Source organism: Miscanthus floridulus, chromosome 9 (assembly GCF_019320115.1).
Source record: "Miscanthus floridulus cultivar M001 chromosome 9, ASM1932011v1, whole genome shotgun sequence".
NCBI lineage: Eukaryota > Viridiplantae > Streptophyta > Magnoliopsida > Poales > Poaceae > Miscanthus > Miscanthus floridulus.
The window spans coordinates 14,081,220-14,100,697 of NC_089588.1; the positions used below are offsets into that span (position 1 = coordinate 14,081,220).

At 49.6% G+C, this 19,478-nt stretch overlaps 1 protein-coding gene across 1 annotated transcript; it reads right to left on the reverse strand.

The window, feature by feature from the left end:
* Positions 1-5,542: 5,542 nt before the first annotated feature.
* LOC136481390 (protein LURP-one-related 5-like) lies at positions 5,543-17,420 on the reverse strand. The gene is made up of 2 exons (XM_066478743.1): positions 17,061-17,420; positions 5,543-5,998 (listed from the first exon to the last, which is right to left on the reverse strand). The coding sequence occupies exons 1-2, from the start codon at positions 17,418-17,420 to the stop codon at positions 5,543-5,545; spliced, it is 816 nt and encodes a 271-aa protein (XP_066334840.1).
* Between the last annotated feature and the right edge of the window lie 2,058 nt (positions 17,421-19,478).

Sequence of the window (19,478 nt, forward strand, 5' to 3'; positions counted from 1 at the left end):
AGACGAGAGGGGGGAGACAGGGTAGAGGAACCAGAGGAAGCTGATGGAGGAGAGGAAATTGGGGAAACCCGTTGGCCAATCTCAGGGCTCTTCCTCCCCGACGGAGACGATAAAAAGACAAGGAGATGAAACAGGGACAAGAGGGAGGAAACGGGGGAGATGGAAACGTAGTGAGCTAGAGGGTAATAAAGGAGGGAGCGAGGGGGCAGAAACGTCATTTTGCATTTACCGTTGGCCATGTGGCGAGCCATGAAGGGGGATGGACGAGATTGACCTGCAAATCTATTGTTTAAGGACTAAAGTGGACACTTTGAAAGTTCAGGGACCAAACTGAGCCTCGGACGATAGTTTAGGGATGCAAATGGCTATTTTGCCCCACATAAACCAATAAGCTGGTCGGTCAAGCTGGTTATTATTGCTAGTTACTGCAATTTTTCAGTCATTTCGAACTTCATGTGCGCGGAATATACATATATTGGCATTCACATATACTACTTAAAAGCCACACATGCTAAACAATTTGCTGAAATTACCATTTACTACTGTAGTAATTTTATATATGTGACCTCTGGAAAATTTAAGATATTATATTATATATCCATGGAAGATTGGTAGTAGCAAGGAAACACTATTTGTGGCACTATGAAACATGCGCGCGCCCTAAATATTTTCTTGTGTCCAGCCATGCATCACACTATTATAGTTTTGTTTCATTTTCTACAGCATTTCATCGGAATTCGTTTGCTTTTCTATATAAATAATTTTACACCTAAATATAAGGGGGTGTTTGGCACGACTTATCAGCCAACGAACAATATTTTTTTCTTACACCAAACCAGCCAACAATACTTTCAGCCATGGCTTATAAGCCAAGCCAGCCCAAACAAATATGGCGTATAATTTAAGTAGTACTGTCTTCAAAGTTGAGAGCGTGTTTAGTTCCAGAAAGTTGGAATTTGGGGCTACTGTAGCACTTTCGTTTTTATTTGGCAATTAGTGTTCAAACATTGACTAATTAGGCTCAAAACGTTCGTCTCGCAATTTCCCACCAAACTGTGCAATTAGTTTTTTCGTCTACATTTAATGCTCCGTACATGGACCGTAAACATTCGATGTGATAGGTACTGTAGCACTTTTTGGGATTTTGAACTGAACACGCGCTGAAATTAGTGGCGCACTGTCGCATGGTGAAGAACCATAAAAAGATTCAGTTTTGAATGGCCAGAGAAGATATAAGTCTAGTACCTAGGGATAAATAATTGGGTGGACCCTGGGTCCACGAGCTCTTCCGTGCGACCCAACGTGGATAGCTGACGCGTGAGTACACAACCAAATTAAATTAGACGGCTGGCTACTGGTCACTGGTTTAAGCCCTCCAAAATCAGAGCTCTGTGCCTGCGCGTGGAGCAAACGTGACGTGGACCCGTTGGAGCGGATCAGTCATATATCACCACTCACAACATGGTGAAAAAGAATAAGGACTTGTTTGGCACAGCTTCGGCCAGCTCCGGCTCCGCCTGACAATCACCGTGCAGATCACTGTAGAACACTGTAGCCAGGTCGATCCGGCCCTTCTGCTGCAGCCACCGCTCACCGAGTTCCTGTGCGTCGTCTAGCAATAGGGCCAGCAGATGTATGGGCTCTAACAGCGCATGCCAAACTTGTCTGGAGAAGCCGAGGAACAAGTGGCTCACTGTTTCGGGCGCCGACGGCAAACACACATAGTCGAACCCAGCTCCCAAATCAGTGGTTAAGGAGGGGGACAGTACATCGAGTTTCGTAGATGCGTTCTTGCATCAAGAACTCGCGTACGACAGCTCTACGCGTGCGCATGTTCAGCCCTGGTTCAATCTAGATGAAAACGTTCTAAGCTAACATGATAAACTACTGTCGCGACAGGAGGACAGGTGTTCACTGGGCGGCGCAAACGGCACCGAGTGCCCGCTGCTTCCTGCCCGAGAATAATACCTTCATCGCCTGACGCTTAGACGATGGGAGCGGCAGCTGATACGCGATCTGGAACTCGTCAAAGGATGCTTCATCGGGGAGCTCCGTCTCGACCTCGAATCCCAGCCTCTTCGTCATGACCTTTCTTGCTTGCGCCTCAGGCTTCTCGGCTCTGAATCTGCTCTTGGCGGCCAAACGGGCACTCCTCGGTATCCAGTCCTCATCGTCGCTGATCGGCGCGGCTTTGGTCGAGCGCAGTCGTGGTGTCGAAAGTATGGGCTGCTCGAGTGGCTTCTTGACTGAGGCAATGAACTCCTCCGTCGAGGAGACGACCAGAGCGTGTCGACCGTTGGCCTCTTCATTTGAGAGAGGCCAGGGCCGTGATCTGCGGCTTTGACTTGCAGTCGTTCCGGCGCAAGGCCCAGCAGCTCAGCCTCCGTGTAGGTTGGCCCATCAGCAAAGCCCGGCGAAGGCGGCCCAGAGCTGAAGGCCTCCTCAGGTCCCGAGAGGCAGATATCGACCTCGCGGATGACGGTGTAGTGGTCCACGAAGCCCAGTGCACTGGGCTCGAAGAGAAAGAAGGGCCCGTCATCTTCACCAGCAGCGTAGCAGAGGGAACGGCCCATGATCAGATCGGGGTCGTCATCAAGCATCCTCCTCACGACGCCCCGATTCCCGCTCCCCAAGGCCGCCCCAAGTATATGTTAGAAATTTAGGAAATTGTATCTTTTTTCTAGACCGTCAGTTGTCACACCTCTTACCGGTAGTCCAGGGCAAGTGTATCTTTTTTCTAGTTTGATAGATTACATCCTACGACGAGCTTTATTTCTATTTGTTTTTTCTATTAAAAGATTAACTAACCACGAACGTCATGGGCTGATATCTTATATATTAAAACATTACTCAATTGTTAATGTGATTGTGAAGGCTTGATATTTTATTAAGATATATTAACAAACTTTTAACGTGATCGGTAGTAATGTAGTATCTATTAGATATTTTATTATTAATCAGGGGATCATTATTAATATATATCATTCTGTGTGCCCTTTTTTTTGTCAATGGTATTTATATTAACAGACTTATTAGCACACGTCTGGACGGTGCCCGTATAGGAAGTGAGCGAGCACCTAGCGCATCGGGTTCATGAGCGAGCGCACTAGCAGTGGACCCGCGCCACCCTAGACATCGCCTGCGCCGCTCCGGACATCGCCCACGCCGCCCCGAACATCACCCACGCCATCAGCCGCTTTCCACGCGCATCCCATGTGCAACACCCAATCTACTTTTGAAACATTCAGATACAGCAGTTGTAACATACAAAAGAAGACGAATGAAACACTTGAAACAAGCGTCTGAAACACTTGCAAAAACGCCTGAATTTTTTTTGAAAACCATTGCAAACATATGCATCCTCCAAATAAAACACTTGCAAACATACGCGTGAAACACTTGAAAACACCTGAAACATATGTTTGCAACATGCATTTAGATGCCACATCTAGATCTACCTTGCAATATCCAGATAAAAACACTTGCAACATACATCTAGAACAGACGAAACATTTAGAACATACACTTAAAACATACGTGGATAGTTGTTACAACATGTGCAATATCCCGATCTACTTTTGCAACATCGATATACAACACTTACAATATACCTCTAAAATATCTGAAACACTTGAAACATACTCTTGCAACATGCGGTTTTCACCCTTCTTCCGTACGACGCAACACATAGCAGGGACGGCCGATTCTGGCAAGCGGGGCGGCCGAGGATGGTGGCGCAACCTGGCAGTGGCCAGCTGCGCCTGCGCCTGGCCAACGATGGCCCCCTTTCCTGGCCGCATGTCCTGGGTGTAGCGGAGGATGGAGCACGGTACGGCGCGGCAGGAGACGGAGGTGGGGATGGAGGGTGGCGTGGGGGGTGCGTCAATGGCGCTCCATAGTGGGGCCATGGCACGACAGAGCAGGGTGGCGCGGCCACACCATGCGGTGCGAAGTGGGGAGAGGAGCGCGGAGCAGTGCGGGATGGGAGCGGATGCGGCGCCGCCGCGCTGGAGAAGGCCATGGTGAGATGCCTCGCGCTAGAGAAGGGAGCAGCGCTGTCTTTTTAATTTTTCTTTGGAGAAGTGGACTAACGAGCGGCGATGGATAAAGTGAAGTGCAGTCTGGTCCGTCTAGACGCCCAAGCATTACCGTTATATTAACCAACTTTTAAGGTTATATCAGTAGTATATAGTATATTGGATATTTTATTAACCACCAGCCGTTCAATATTTTATCCTGTGTGGCCAGAGTTTTTTTATCGACAATGATATTTTAGGCTATTTTTTATTTGTAACGATGGTGGGCAGTAACTTCTTTAGATAGAATCTTTCGATTAATGGCAAGATGTTTCTGACTAATGTGAGAATTTCTTATATTTATTTGTTTTCTAACATGTCCAGTGAAAATTAACGTGGAGCCTCCGTTGAAACATCTAATTAGTAATAGTAAGATACCTACCCTACAGTTGTACTTTACCAACGTTCAGGTGAGTTCTGCACTGCAGTAGGTACCATTTTTCACCTCCACAAAATCAAACTGAGTTCGCTACAAGGCTACATGACATGCTGTCACAAATCACAATTGTCACGCGCGCTGAAAAAATGCTATATGCTCTTTTTCAGCACATTTCTAGCTAGTGCCATATATTTCATGCCAGTATTGATGGACAGATGTTAATATTCAGAGATGCACTGCAACAAGCTGAGAGAAAACGAACAAGTGACAACTCGTACTGCTGCTTCCTCTTCAGTACTGCAAACGCTCAGCTGCTCTAAACCGCCGAATATAGCTGAGGTCACTGATCAGATACTGAACCTATTATTTTTCAGGATCCTCTTCTGGGATGCAGCTCACTTTGGTCACTTTCGTCTTTTGCATTGTCCTACTCACCCTTGCCAAACACACTAGTTATTTCACAAGTTGCATATCTAGGTGTAACCCATTAACACTTGAGGAGGATACATTGATACTGACCTAGGACAAGAACAATGGGCGGCAGCTCATTGCCAGAGAGTTGGTAGCCAGTTGACAGTTGAGACAGCAACAAGCATATGTAGCAAGTTGCAACTAGGACAACAGGTACAGCTGCCTACTGGCACCATCCCTTTTCTCTGTTTGTTCGTAGCCAAGCCAACTTGTAACAGTAGCATCTTCCTTTTGAGTTAGTATAAAGAAGACAGCCCTTAGGAGTTAGGAACATTCCCTGAAAGTTAGGGATCACACTAGCTATGCACTAGACTGAACTGCAGTCTCTATCTATAGCAATTGCAATGTAAGGTTCCAATTAAATCTGATTTTTCATCATCTTTTGCTCTAAAAGATCGAGTTACAACTTACAACTTAAAACATTACCATGTTGGCTGTCTCTGTCCAGTCAGTCAGTTGGCGACATCTCTGCAATTAGCAACTACAAATCCCTACCCTTCTTAATTAATCTACTGCCTCGATCAGCACCACATTTCCCTCACACACAGCCATGCAAATGCACCAAGTTTCACAAGTTGGATCCAAACAAAAGCCCTTCATGAGCACCATGCATGGCCTACGAAGAACAGGACCCTGACGAAGAAGAACACATCAAGGGCTTGTACGGCCTCTGGCAGATGCGGTCCATAACGACAACGAAAGCCATGACCATGACGCAGTCAGCGTCCGGCATGACCGTGAGGCTGAACACGTCTTCCCCGAGCGTGACCGCCTCCGACGCCGCCGCTCCTCCGGCCTTCTTTCTGGTTATCCTCGCCACCTCCTCGCCATCGCCCCTCCGGATCTTGCAGCTTCTCCTCCAGAAGCTGCCCTGCACCGTAAAGCTCGGGACTTGGTGGGCGCCGTGAGCCGCTGATCCTGATGCCATGTACACTTCCGCTTCGTCAGTGCCTTTGACGAGCGAGCATTTTCTCATTGAGAAGAGATGTTGCCGTCTGGGGAAGCTCTTGTCGCCGGCGGATTCTTCTGATGATGCTCTGTAGCAGTTCCATTGGTCGCGCATGCTGAGAATCTGTCACGGCACGCAGAAGGGCACATTACATTATTACTTCGTTTTCAAAAAACATTACTGCTGTTCAAAACTGGCGGGTAATAAAGAAACAAGTAACCAAGGGAAGGGAGATACACTGCTACAGAAAATCTTTTCCACGGCGTTTCAGTTTGGAGCTCTAAGGCGGGCGGCCCGGTTGTCCGCCTCAGTTATTCGAGGCAGGGCAGCCGGACATCAATCGTCTCGGTTAATGTATTAACCGAGGAGGGCATCGTAAAAAAACCACCGTGGTAAATCATTAATCGAGATGGGCATTGTAAAATAACCGCCTCGCTAAATTATTAACCGAGGCGGGCATTGTAAAATAACCGCCTCGGTAAATCAGGCCCAGCCCGCAAGCCCAACAGGCCCAGTTCCGAACACACACATATATATACCGCACTAGGGTTTTCAGCCTCAGCTCCTCACTCCCTCCTCAGCTGCACTCCTCTCTCCTTCCGGTGTCCTCCCTAGCCCGATGTGCACTCCTCGCGAAGTCGCGCGCGAAGCCCGGCGCCCGGCACCTGATGGCCCCCTCCCCAACCCTCCCTCTCTCCTCCACTCTCGCCTACGACGGCTTCCGGCGGCGGCGCGGGCTTGGCTCCCGGCGGCGGCTCCTCCCGGATCTAGCGTTAGGCAAGGCGCAGGGCGGCTCGGCCCCTCCCGGCGGCGCGGAGCAGCAGCGGCAGCGGGTGGCGGCGCGGATCCACCCTCCTCCCCTACCTCCATGGCTCCACCAGCGGGTGGTGTCGTGGATCCGGCGGGATGGAGTCACCACGGCGCGGATCCAGCACTCTCTTCTCTCCCTCACTTCTCTCAGTGGCGGCGGTGGAGGGCCGGCTCCCCAGGCACCGCTCCCCAGGCCGGCGGCGGCGTGCCTCACCCTCTTTCTCCCTCACTTCTCTCGGTGGCGGTGGTGGAGGGCGAGATCCGGCGGCTGAAGGCCGGATCCGCGCCTGTGGTGGCCGGATCTGGCGAGTACACTACTACAGGAATCAATTTGCGCAGCGTGGCCAAAATACGCTCCGTGGCGGGCACCTTTTTTGCCCGCCACAGTTAACCGGTGGCCGGCCAGCGAGGCCGGCCACCGGGGCGCCCGCTGCGGAAAATTGGTTTACCGCGGCGGGCAACCTTACCTACCCGCCGCAGGAAATAGTTATTTACCGCGGCGGGCGGTATGAATCGCCCGCCGCGGTTAATACGGTTTACCATGGCGGGCTCTTTAAACTGCCTGCCGTGGTAAAGAGTTGATTTACCGAGGCGGGCATTTTATGTTGCCCGCCGCGGTAAAGCCTGTACAAATACAGAGCACAAACCCTCCATCTTCTCCACGGGTCTTCCTCTCTCAAAACTCATGGGGGGAGGCTTTGCCCTAAAATTTGAGGAAACTTTTGATTTGAGTTGAAGGGCTTGGATTTGAGGGAGGAGGACATCATAAGAGGTTCATAAAGGCTCTCCCTCTCTCCTTCCATCCTCTCTCTCTCTCTATTTCCATCACCTAGAGTTCTCTTTAGATCTAGATCTAGATCTAGATCTAGATCAATTTTAATGGAAAAAATGATGTCATGTATTTCTTTAACTTTAGATTCATCATAGATGCATGCTTCATCTTTCACATCGTCATTTCCTCTCTTTTTCATGATTTTGGACGTAAAAATCATCAATTTCTCCTAATTCTTCTTTATTTAATGTTGATTGTGATGGATAATGTTCGCAGATATGATTGATAGATCGGAATGGATGTACCGGATTGATAGAGTGAATGATCCGTGGTACCTCTTTGAATTAAGGAAGTTTATTGCGGCCGGTAAAGCTCACCGTGAGAGACTGAAGCGGATGACAACCATATGTCCATGTTCTCGTTGCAAGAACCTGAAAGCCCACCGAGACAGCGAGGTGCAAACTCATTTGATCATGTATGGTTTCATCGAGGGCTACACAGTCTGGACATTTCACGACGAAAGAGTTGGTGCGAGTGGCGGTGCATCTGGAGTGAGCTCTTCGACGCCGATGACGACAGCACCACCGGTGAATAAAGATCCTTCCGCAGCAGCTGCGCCAGCCGACAGTGACAACAGTTGTCGTGATTACATCACGGTGGATGATCTGATGCAAGACATGGCCGACGAAGCCGGCGATGATGGTGATGGTCAGGATACTGTGAGCCAACCCGAGGATGTGCAGCTTGTTGAAGATCTAGTCAAACACTTCGATGAAGACGACGTTGTGTTGGGTTGCCCAAAGTGGTTGGAGAATTTCAGAGAGTTGAAACAGGCGGCAGTTGATCCTCTCTATAAGGACGGCGACGATTGTCCAAAGGAGTGCACGGCGCTCCGTTTTAACCTCCATATGTTGATGTTGAAGGCTCGTCATGGTTGGTCTGACACTAGCTTCAATGAGTTGTTAAGCTACCTTGCCACCACGTACCCAACGGCTAATAAGGTGCCCGCCAATACTTATCGGGCCAAGAAGCTGATCTGGCCAGTGGCGATGAAGCTTAGAAAGTTTGATGCATGCCCTAACCACTGCATCCTGTATCGGGGCAATGAGTATGAGAATTTGACGAGTTGTCCGCACTGCGGCTTTAGTCGGTATAAGAAAAATGCTGGTTGTCGCGTGGATGCAGAAGATGAGGGAGGCTTGCGGGGTGGTCGGAAGAAGAACAAGAAGGGGGAAAAGAAGAGCAGTGTGGCCAAACAGATCTCGGCTTAGCAGGACAATGAAGAGGGTTACACGCACAGGAAAAGTCCAGCACTGTCGGTGTGGTACCTGCCTGTGACCGATCGCCTGCGTGCAATATTCGGGAACCCAGACAATACCAAGCTCATGTCCTGGCATGCATCAGCTGACCGCCTGAACGACGATGGCAAGCTATGGCACCCATCCGATGGCAAGTAGTGGAAGGATTTCAACGAGGCCTACCCGGAGTTTAGCAAGGAGCCTAGGCATGTTAGGTTCACGCTAAGTACCGACGGGATGAACCCATTCGGTGAGCTTAGCAGCTCGCACAGCACTTGGCCCATCGTGCTCACCATGTACAACCTACCTCCCCATCTATGTCAGAAGCGTAGGTACCTTATGCTGACCATGCTTATCTCCGGACTGAAGCAGCCCGGCAACGATATAGATGTGTTCCTAGAGCCGTTCATGGAGGAAATGAAGATACTATTTGATGTTGGGGTCTAGATGGTGGATGCATCCCGCAAGGAGAAGTTCACACTAAAAGCAATCATCTTTGTCACCATCACCGATTACCCCGGTCTCTTCTCACTGTCGGGGCAGATCAAAGGGAAGACCGGCTGCGTAATTTGCATCGACGGGACCTGCTACACTTACCTTAAGGGATCCAATAAGATGGTGTACACGAGGCACAGACGGTTCCTCGCAAAAAATCATAGGTATAGAAGAAGTATTATGAACAAATACTTTGACAATCAGGACGAGCCGCAACGTGATCAACCGACGCAGACTAGTTGGGGGACAAAGGTGTATGAGATGGTCAAGGACATGGATTAGGTGGAGTTTGGAAAGAAGAAGAAGCCACCTGAAGAGGGGAGCAAGCAGACAAGGAAGTGAAAGCAGGACCAGACGGAGGAAGTCCCCACCGCCGTTCCTTTCAAGAAGAAGTCAATTTTCTTCAAGTACCTATCGTATTGGAAAACACTGAATACACCCCATGCCATCGACTGCATGCACCTGGAGAAAAATGTCTTCGAAAGCACGATCGGTGTCCTACTGGACATCAAGGGCAAGACAAAGGATGGTATTAAGTCACGGACGGATCTTGTCAATCTGGGCATCAGGCCGGACCTTCACCCGGGACCACCTCAGAACGGTAAAGTCGATATCCTGGGTGCAGCCTGCAACCTAACGCAAGACGAGAGGACGACTTTTCTTAAGTTACTTAGGGGTATCAAGGTGCCGACTGGTTTCTCTTCCAACATCAAGAGCCTAGTCTCCATGAAAGACCTCATAATGACCGACTACAACTCACACGACTGCCACGTCATGCTGACGGTGTTCCTACCAATTACGATTAGGGCTATCCGTCCAGAGTACATGAAGATGGTCATCACACGGATGTCATACTTCTTTAATCGCATCACCCAGAAGGTCATTAATACGGCTGAGCTGCCTGCCCTGAAGGAGTTCATCGCGGAGACCCTTTGCTAGCTCGAGATGTGCTTTCCACCATCTTACTTTGATATTATGCCACACCTAATGATGCATATGGTCGATCAGATCCATCAACTAGGCCCCGTGTACCTACACCAGATGTGGACGTATGAGTGGTTCATGTCCACCCTCAACAGATACGTCCATAACCGCGCTTACCCGGAGGGCTCTATGATCGAGGCATACACAATAGAGGAGGCCGTGAACTGGTGTATGAGGTACATAAGAGATGGGAGGGTGATTGGGTTGCCTGTCCATCACCACGAAGGCAAAACCTCAGGGATGGGGTGCACAGGCCGAAAAGTGCGCACTGATGTGGCAAACCGAATGGTGCAAGAAGCTCATTACATCATCCTTCATCAGTTAGTGAGCATGGAGAAATATATTGAAAAGAACCTAGAAGAGATCCGCACCGCTAATGATGGACAACGCACGGAGGCATGGGTCTAGAACCATCACAAGAGCAATTTCGTAGAGTGGCTCAAAGAGCAACACATACCCCTTGAAGGATGCCCTAATGAAGATACGGAGACCGTTAAGAGGCTTGTGTTAGGCCCATCCAGCCAAATCACCACATGGCAATGGTATGACGTCCAGGGCTACAGGTTCCACACGAAGACAAGGACAAGAAGAGCTCGGCACAGAACTGTGGTGTTTGATACGAGGGCGAAGAAGAGTACACGGGCCAGAGGAGGCAATACTATGGGCAAGTTGAAGAAATATGGGAACTTGACTATGGTCAGAACCTACGCATAACCGTCTTCCGTTGCCAGTGGGTCAAACCGAATGCGGTTGCAGTGGACAGTTATGGGCTAACCACCGTGGACCTCAAAAGTATCGGCTACAAAGATGACCCGTGGGTACTAGCAACCAATGTCGCACAAGTGGCCTACTATATATATATAGAGGACCCAAAAAGGCATGTGGTTGTGTCCAGAAAGCAGCGGATTGTGGGAGCTGATGGGGTGCAGAGTCCCGAACAATACAACAAATACGCAGAGCTCGAGCTTTTTACCGATCATCCAAAGAAGATCAAGGCCGTTGAGGACCGATTCAACAAGTCTAGGATGATGCCGTGGGCCCGCCCCGATGGTGAGAAGAGGACGGTGAAAGCACCTGCACCAAAATGATTTATGTATCCCAGAGACATATATATATGTAATAATGTAGTGGACTCTATATGTATCCCAGAGACATATATGTAATAAAAAGCCAAGGGTTCTTTTTATCACTCAGCGCTTATAGATAGGTGGTTGTTGAGTGTTGGTGCGAATGTCCCTATTACTTGTTAGGGATGCAAATATATCGAATATGGAGGGATATTATTGATATTATATTTATTTTTATATTTGTATTCGATTTTGAATTCTAATGCATTATGTTAGTATAGACTAATGAATATAGCTAATGAATTATGTTAGTATAGACTAGTTTCATCTTCATGAGACTTAAAATAGCTAATGAATTCTGAACTGATGATCTTTACCGCGGCGGGCATATAACAGAGCCCGCCGCGGTTAATAGATTAACCGCGGCGGGCAACGTAACTGCCCGCCGCGGTAAACATTTCCTGTGGCGGGCTGTTATGTTGCCCGCCGCGGTTAATCGCAACCTATATAAGCCGTCCCCACCCTCAACATTCTAAGTCTTTCGCGCAGTTCAGTTTTACCCCGAAGGGCTGCCAAAATCTCACGCCGCCGCCGCCATCTCCACCGTCGATTGAGCTCCTTCGCGCATCGACCCCCGCCCCCGTTCTCCTCCCCGTGCCCAGTCTGCGCCCCCGTCATCCTCTCCCTTGCCCGTGCCCCGCCCCCATGCTCCTCCGGTGCCCCATCACCGGAACCCTAGCGCCGGCCATTGAGAAGTATCACGCCGCCGCCGAGCTCCTCCATGCTGGGCCCCGTCCCCAGAACCGTTGCTCCGGCCGTCGAGCTCCTCCACGCTGGGCCCTGTCCCCAGAACCGTTGCTCCGGCCACCGAGCTCCTCCGCGCTGGGCTCAATCCCCTCTCGGAGTCTCGTTTCGTGTTGCTCGGAGCATGCACAGCAAAATCCGATCCGCCCCAAGTTACGCACGGTGATCCTCTCTCTCCTTTGCTGATTTGTAGATCGATTCTCCTCCCTAGGCGCGATCTATGGTTAAGACCTAGGCGGTGCCGTGGTGGGGATCCTCATCGCTTCTGTTCGTGGATGGCTCATGATGATCTAGGTTCCACTGACTTTTATCACTTTTGTGCGAATTATATTGGGGTGGGGGGTTAATTGCTTGATGACATGATGATCTAGGAACTACGGCCATCTTCTAGGTGACTACAGTACTAGATATGAATCGTATCAAGTAAAAATCAGTTTTGTTGCTTTGCCCCTCTAGAATCTTTTCAGTTGAATAATCACCTAAACTGGGCTTATTGAATTTGGATCTGTATGTCTAGGGTCAGTTTTGTTGCTTTTGGTCTCTTTGCTTTGCCCCCTCTAGATTAGTCGAATAATCACCTGAACTGCATGCTTTGATATGTGCTTTGATAGTTCCTTGGATATGTGCTTTGATAGTTCCTTGGATATATGTTGTAGCTGTTACGTGAGAAAGTTTTCATTGTTGTCAATCTGCATGCTTAGGAGATACATGAAGGCTTATATGCAGTTGACGCTATAGCTTTTGCCTGTGAACACTACTAGTATACTGCCTACTACTACTCCCTCCTCCTCTACTCCTCTACTCCCTCCTATACTACTAGTATACTACTACTACTGCCTACCTCTACTCCCTCCTATAATACTACTAGTATACTACTACTAGTATACTACTAGTACTGCCTACTACTACTCCCTCCTCCTCTACTCCTCTACTCCCTCCTATACTACTAGTATACTACTACTACTGCCTACTACTACTCCCTCCTCCTCTACTCCTCTACTCCCTCCTATACTACTATTCTACTACTGCTGCTCCTGTTTTTGATTTGTGAAAGGTTTTTGTTTAATGGGGCTGGTTCCTTTTTTGGCATATGCAATGATGAACTTTTAAACTTATTGCTGAGGCAGTGGCATATGCAATGATGTGAACCCTTTTATGCTGAGGCAGCGGTGAAATGATCAGTCGGTCCATAAAAGAAGCTTTCACGAGCAATGACCCAGATATGGTGTCGATGAGGTCACAGATGCTTCGCCAGGCTGGCGTGGTCGTGCCTCAAGTTCCACAAGGGCAGACACAAGGGCAGCCACTGCCGATGATCGAGGATCGCCCAAGGCACCCCGTCGACGACATCCGGCAACCCATGCGCATCCACCTCAACATCCCGTTCGGTAGGGCGAAAAAGTTGACCGTGGGTGAGGGTTACATGCACCCCAAAGAAGATATCAAAGATTTCAACCAAGACCAAATCCCTGCCAACTATGCTACCGTGATACTTACATGGTATGCGACCCAATACGAAGAATTTGAAATGGAATATCCAACTGCATAAGGGGTAACGATCCTTGGAGCTGCCATTGGTTCTGAAGTCCTGTGGAACAAGGACGACATAGAGATCATTCTCTCAACGCCAACTTCTACACCGATGGCGACAACAGCATCACAACCATCTGTTGCCGGATCTTGTCCCCTCGATGATCCGGATCACAGCGATGGCGATGACGAAGGCAATGGCGAGGATGACAAGGGAAGGAAGTCACCCCGAGGCACAAGCCCTCACCCTCATTCTCCTCCTCCAACAACAAGTCCACCTCCACCTCCCAATAGTCCGTCTAAGGGCACAAGCAAAGGACCGGGAAGCACGGAGGAACCGGGGGCAAAGACACCGCCTGCTGCCATTGCGAGCACAAGCCACTGTCCTCCACCACCGGCGAAGACTAAAGGCGACCAAGGGCATCTCACATACTCACTTGAGTTCGAAAGGTATGGTAGCAGCGAGCATAATTTGCTAATAACTTTTCTTTGCCATAATATGGTACTAACATTTCTATCCCAGGCCGAGATCACCTTTCCATCTATTTCCTGAATCGGATGACTGCCCCGGCCATTATGAGCATGGGAAGTTCATGATAACCAAGGCCTAGCTCGTCGACGAGGAAAGGTGGGAGACAAGGAGGTTTCATCTCTGGTACATGGAAGCGGCAAAAGCTGGCCTACATGGTTTTCTAGTCAAGGTTGTGGCGGAGTACTTCCACTTGCCCGACAACGATGTAGAACTCCCCATGGACTTCCACGACATGTACAGACTACTACGGGAACAAGACCTTGACATCGCCCAAGTCACCTTGTTCTCTATGTAAGTGATGAATTGCGAGTTTCACATATCACCTGCCTTTGAATCGGTCAAGACTACTTATATATGCCACGATGGCTTGTCCTTGCAGGTTGATGGTCTATATATCCAAGGAACTAAAACTTGATGTTATCTATCTATCTCCAATGCATATTGCTCAAAGAGTCATCATTGGTTACCACCTAGATGACAATCATCCAACCATGAAAGACTTGACCAAGCGACAGAGAGAGGCGCACAGGAAGAAACTGATGGACAATGAGAAGTTGAACATTTCAAGGTACATACTAGGAGCAATGAAGAAGATCAGGAGAAATGGGTGTATCGTAGCTGCCTACCACTTTGGGTAAGTCGAAGACATGCCTGTAGAGATAAGTGGGTAGCTAGCTAGTATTATTATTTCTCATCGTAACCTGTATTTTGTTTCAATGGCGCAGCCAAGGCCTCGAGGGTCACTGGGTTGCATTTATCATCTACCCTCAGGATGGCAGGGCCTGTGTATTTGATTCGTTGAGAATGCCAAACTTAAAAGGGTACAAGGCCTTTGAAGATTGCCTCAGAGTGTAAGTGACTAAACTGTCTTCTCATATGCGTTCTAATGCCCTGCCTAATACTAGTACATTTCGTATAGCGCTTATAAGGAGTACGTGAAGGATCCTGAATGCTATGATCGAAGAACAGAGAATTTTAAGGCTAAGCATAAGAACCGCATCAAAATCAGACGCAACTTTCCGGTAAGTATTTAAAAGGTTTAATTATGCTTTCTGTTCATAAGCGTTCTAATGCCTGTATTCTAATGCTTGTGTATCGATCATGCAGTGTGCCAAACAACCGGTAGGATCACAAACCTGTGGCTTCTACGTCTGTGAGTACCTGAGGAAGTGCAAGCAGTACAACAGCAGTTGGAGGGTGCTCAAGAATGTATTGAATTGGTGGAGAGACGTGCAGAGCACCCAACACTCCTTCAAGCAGACAAAGGCGGACATATGTAAGTTTGTCTTAGACAAATGCGTGCTTGAAGGGAGCACGTTCTTCAATGAGAACAGCCAGCTAGCGATTTTATCGGAGTACGAGAGGCTGAGGAAATGACCCACGATGATGCGTCCGCAAGATTACTCCTTAGGGCATGTATAACGACTTTAATATGTAAATGTAATGAATTAACGATGACAAGAACGACTAAGTGAATGTATATATATGTATATTATCTCATGTGTAATGCCTGCATACTATTTAAGTTTAATCTGTGAAATCTGGATGTGATTTGAATTTGAATTTGAATTTAATTATATGCCTGCTGTATTTTTTTTAATTCAGGAAATAATTTACCGAGGCGGGCAAATAATAATGCCCGCCACGGCTAACGAACATAACCGCGGCGGGCGGTGTAACGTGTCCGCCGCGGTAAAATAATTTACCGCGGCGGGCGATTCAACGTGACCGCCGTGGTAAAAGTATATTTACCGTGGCGGGCACGTTACACCGCCCGCCGCGGTAAATCGGTTAACCGCGGCGAGCAAAGCCGCCCGCCGCGGTTAAGCCACGATTTACCGTGGCCTTTAGGCCGCGGCGGACGGCTTTGCCCGCCGCGGAAAATAAAAAACGCCCGCCTCCATTAAAGTTTGTGTAGTAGTGGTAGCGGGCGGATCCAGCGAGCGGGCGACCTCCTCCAGCGACGGCGGTGTGGATCCGGCGAGTGGCGGTGCGGCGCGTGGATGAGCTTGGCGGGCCCGTGGATGGGCTCACTAGGCTTATCCACGGGCTTTTCTTTTTTTTGTTTTTTTATTTGATTAACCGAGGCGAGCATTTGAACCGTCTCGGTAAAGCCACGATTAACCGTGACCTTTCCACTGAGGCGGTTTGAAAAATCGCCTTGGTTAATACTATTTGCCGGCCACGGTTAAATTTTTCTGTAGTAGCCATAGATACTACTAGTGCTCCGATCTGTTAATTTTTATTTTGCAGGTGTTGTCGCTTCTGTTATTACAGTTTACAGCTGTAAGCGTGTAATAACTAATAAGTTAATGACATGTATTTCAAAGCGCGTGAAGAAAACAAACAAACTATATATGAACAAGAGCCATAGTATCAGAGAAACCAAGGCATTTTGGTTGTTTGCAGGCTTTTGGACGATAGTGCTTTGTGGTTTTTTTTTTCTTTCTTTCAAGTAGAGGCATGTTTGCAGCATCTGTCATCTGCGTGCAAGCTTCTGCAGGTAGTTGTATACCTGTATTTTGCAGAGGGCCACGGAATCTTTGGACTCATGTTAATTACAACTTGCACATCTTTGGAGCAGAATGGATTCTGATTTCTCAATATATACTGAATTGGTGGATTTCGATTGTATTGCATGATTTAGAAGAAATGAAGCCGGACACGCAGCAGATATCTTTCAATCTTTAATTAATTTGCCCACCTCATAACAAGAAAGATTGCACATTTCTTCTCCAGATTGACAGAATAATGGAAGATCATCCATACTAGTACGAATCTACGATATATGAATAATGCTATGACCTATGAGCCGGATGCGATGAATCGTCGTCCCTAACATAAAAACGCAACCATACGCAATCAGTCAATCAACCAGAGCGTGCGTACGTACCTGCGGGCGGAGAGCCAGGAGCGGCGCGCCGCGGCCGTCCATGAGGAGGAGCTCGCCGGCGAAGAGCTTCCGGCGGCGGGAGTAGTTGTCGACGCGGAACGCCAGACTGCCGGCGGCGTCGTAGACGGAGAAGCCGTCCGTGCCGTGGAAGCCCATGCTTGACCTCTTCCACACCGTGTACACCGCCGGCTGACGACCCTGGCCACGGCTGTCCCCCGCAGCGCGGAGGCTGGTGGCGCCGCCGCCGTCGTGACGATGAGCGACGGCGTCGGCGTCGGTGTCGGATGGGTGTACCCGCGTGGCGCTGGCGGCGGTGCTGCTGGGGCTCGATGTCGACGATCGCAGTGGCACCGGGTGCATGGCTTGTTGGCGATTTGCTTCGTTTGATGGATGGACAACAGAAGTTGCTAGCTAGCAGTAGCAGTGCCTGTACTGTACGTGTGCAGTGCAGCTCCTCTTTATATATACGACTCAGAAACAACTGCTGCTCTCTCTAAAAAATACAAAAAAGGAAGTAGCAGAGGCAGTCATCAGTCATATCCAACGGCCGTTGGTTTGGTTGTGCTGTAACTGACTGTACAATGGACGGTTGTTTTGTGCGTTGGCGCCTCGCCATGCATGCATGGCCTTTTGCCTTTTGCACTGCACTTTTTTGCACACATGGATGAGTTTGTGGCCGGTGAGTTTGCAAATGCGTGGCGATGCAATCCACTTTAGGCCTGGTTTGATGCGCATATATTTATTTCAATCCACGCGTATTAAAGTGGATTGGAGTGAAATTAAATTAAATTTTATTTTAATCCACTCCAACCTACGTAGATTGAAGTATATACACATGTATCCGGCTTAATTTGCTTCTCTCTTTTTTTTAAAAAAAAATAGACACACACGAGCACCACAGTCACGTCCACGCAAGGCGGCCGGTCGATCGTACGTGGTGAAGGCTACTAGCTCCATCTCAGTGCTGCTGGGCTGTTGGCAGCAGATAGCATGCAGAGAAGATATCGCCACTCGCCAAGTGCAGAATCAACTAAAAGAGGTGCGTGGCAGTCAACAGACATAGGACTTTACTCCGTATTTCTACACAAGTTGCTTGTTGAAGTGATGTGGTACTAGCATAGAGCACTTTTTTTTTTTGACAAACCCCATACAGCACTTGAGCACTCCATACATTCCACGCCGCTTAGTAGAAAACAAAAGGAGAATGTGATAATATAAGGTCAGCAGAATAATCAAAATTAGTGAACTAACTTATAACAAACATACCACCTAACATCTTGTGTGCATGAATGAGTAGTGGATTTAGTAGACCAAAGCCTCTCCACTACTCTCCCTAACCCTAGCTCTCAAGAACACAAGAAAAAAGCCCAAAGCCCAAACCATGTCTGGATCTGGGCCTCGCGCCGCCGCCCCTGCACGCTCCCCGTTGCCCGATCTGCCGTCGGGGAAGCCGGATCCACGCCGCATGGCGAGGGAGAAGAGGGAGCCGCTACCGGATCTGGCCTCCCGCCGCCGGATCCGGCCTTCCCAAGCGCCACTGTCGCCGAATTCGGACTCCCCGCGCACGCCGCCGTCAGATCCGCATCGCTAGGGGAGGAGAAGACGGAGCCGCAACCGGATCGGGCCTTCCCACTTGTCGCCCTCGCCAGATCCGGCCTCCACACTCGCGCTGCTTGGGGAGGGAGAAGACGTCGGATCCACCGGAGAAGGGAGAGGCAGGCTGCGCCGCCATGCCAAGGGAGGGAGAGGAGCCGCCATTAGTGAAGGGGAGAGGAGCCACCGTGGCTCACCCGCCGTCGGAAGGGCCCCTGAGCGCGGTCGCCGCCGGGACAGCCCCCCCGCGCCCAACGCGCTTGCTCGACCACCTAAGGAGGAGGGGAAGGGTGGGGTGCCGCTGCCTGCTGTGGAGGAGGGGAAGGGTGGGGCGCCGTAGAGGAAGGGTTGGGTCACGGCCGGAGAGGCGAGGGAAGGGCGCGGCTGGCTGTGCGCTGTAGAGGAGGGGTGCAAGGTGAGAGAAAGGGTGCGGCTAGGATAGAGGCCTGGAGAGAGTGAGCTACTAACCCTAACTCTAGCTTGGTTATATATGAGTCTGGTAGAATAATTTCTTCTTATCAAAGCAGGGAGGTTTGGCCGCCAGCCAGGGTGGCCACGTCGCCCGAATTTTCCCTGGCCGTCCGATTCTTCGATCCATGGCCCGTGTTGGCTCCACCACTCGGTACAGTACACGCCCGCCCGCTATGAAACCCTCGGCGGATCTCCCCGACCCCCACGCTCTCCTCCTCTCCTCTCTCTCTCTCTCTCTCTCTCTCTCTCTCTCTCTCTCTCTCTCTCTCTCTTCCTCCCTCCCTCGCTCCCCACTCGCGGCGCGGCTCAGGCGATGGAGCGGGACGGCCTCGGCGGTGGCCCGCCCTCCACACG

Coding starts and splice junctions, on each gene's coding strand:
- LOC136481390 (XM_066478743.1), bottom strand. CDS start 17,420: ATGCACCCGGTGCCACTGCGATCGTCGACATCGAGCCCCAGCAGCACC. Junction 5,999..17,060: donor TCCTGGCTCTCCGCCCGCAG/GTACGTACGCAC, acceptor GTGCCGTGACAG/ATTCTCAGCATGCGCGACCA.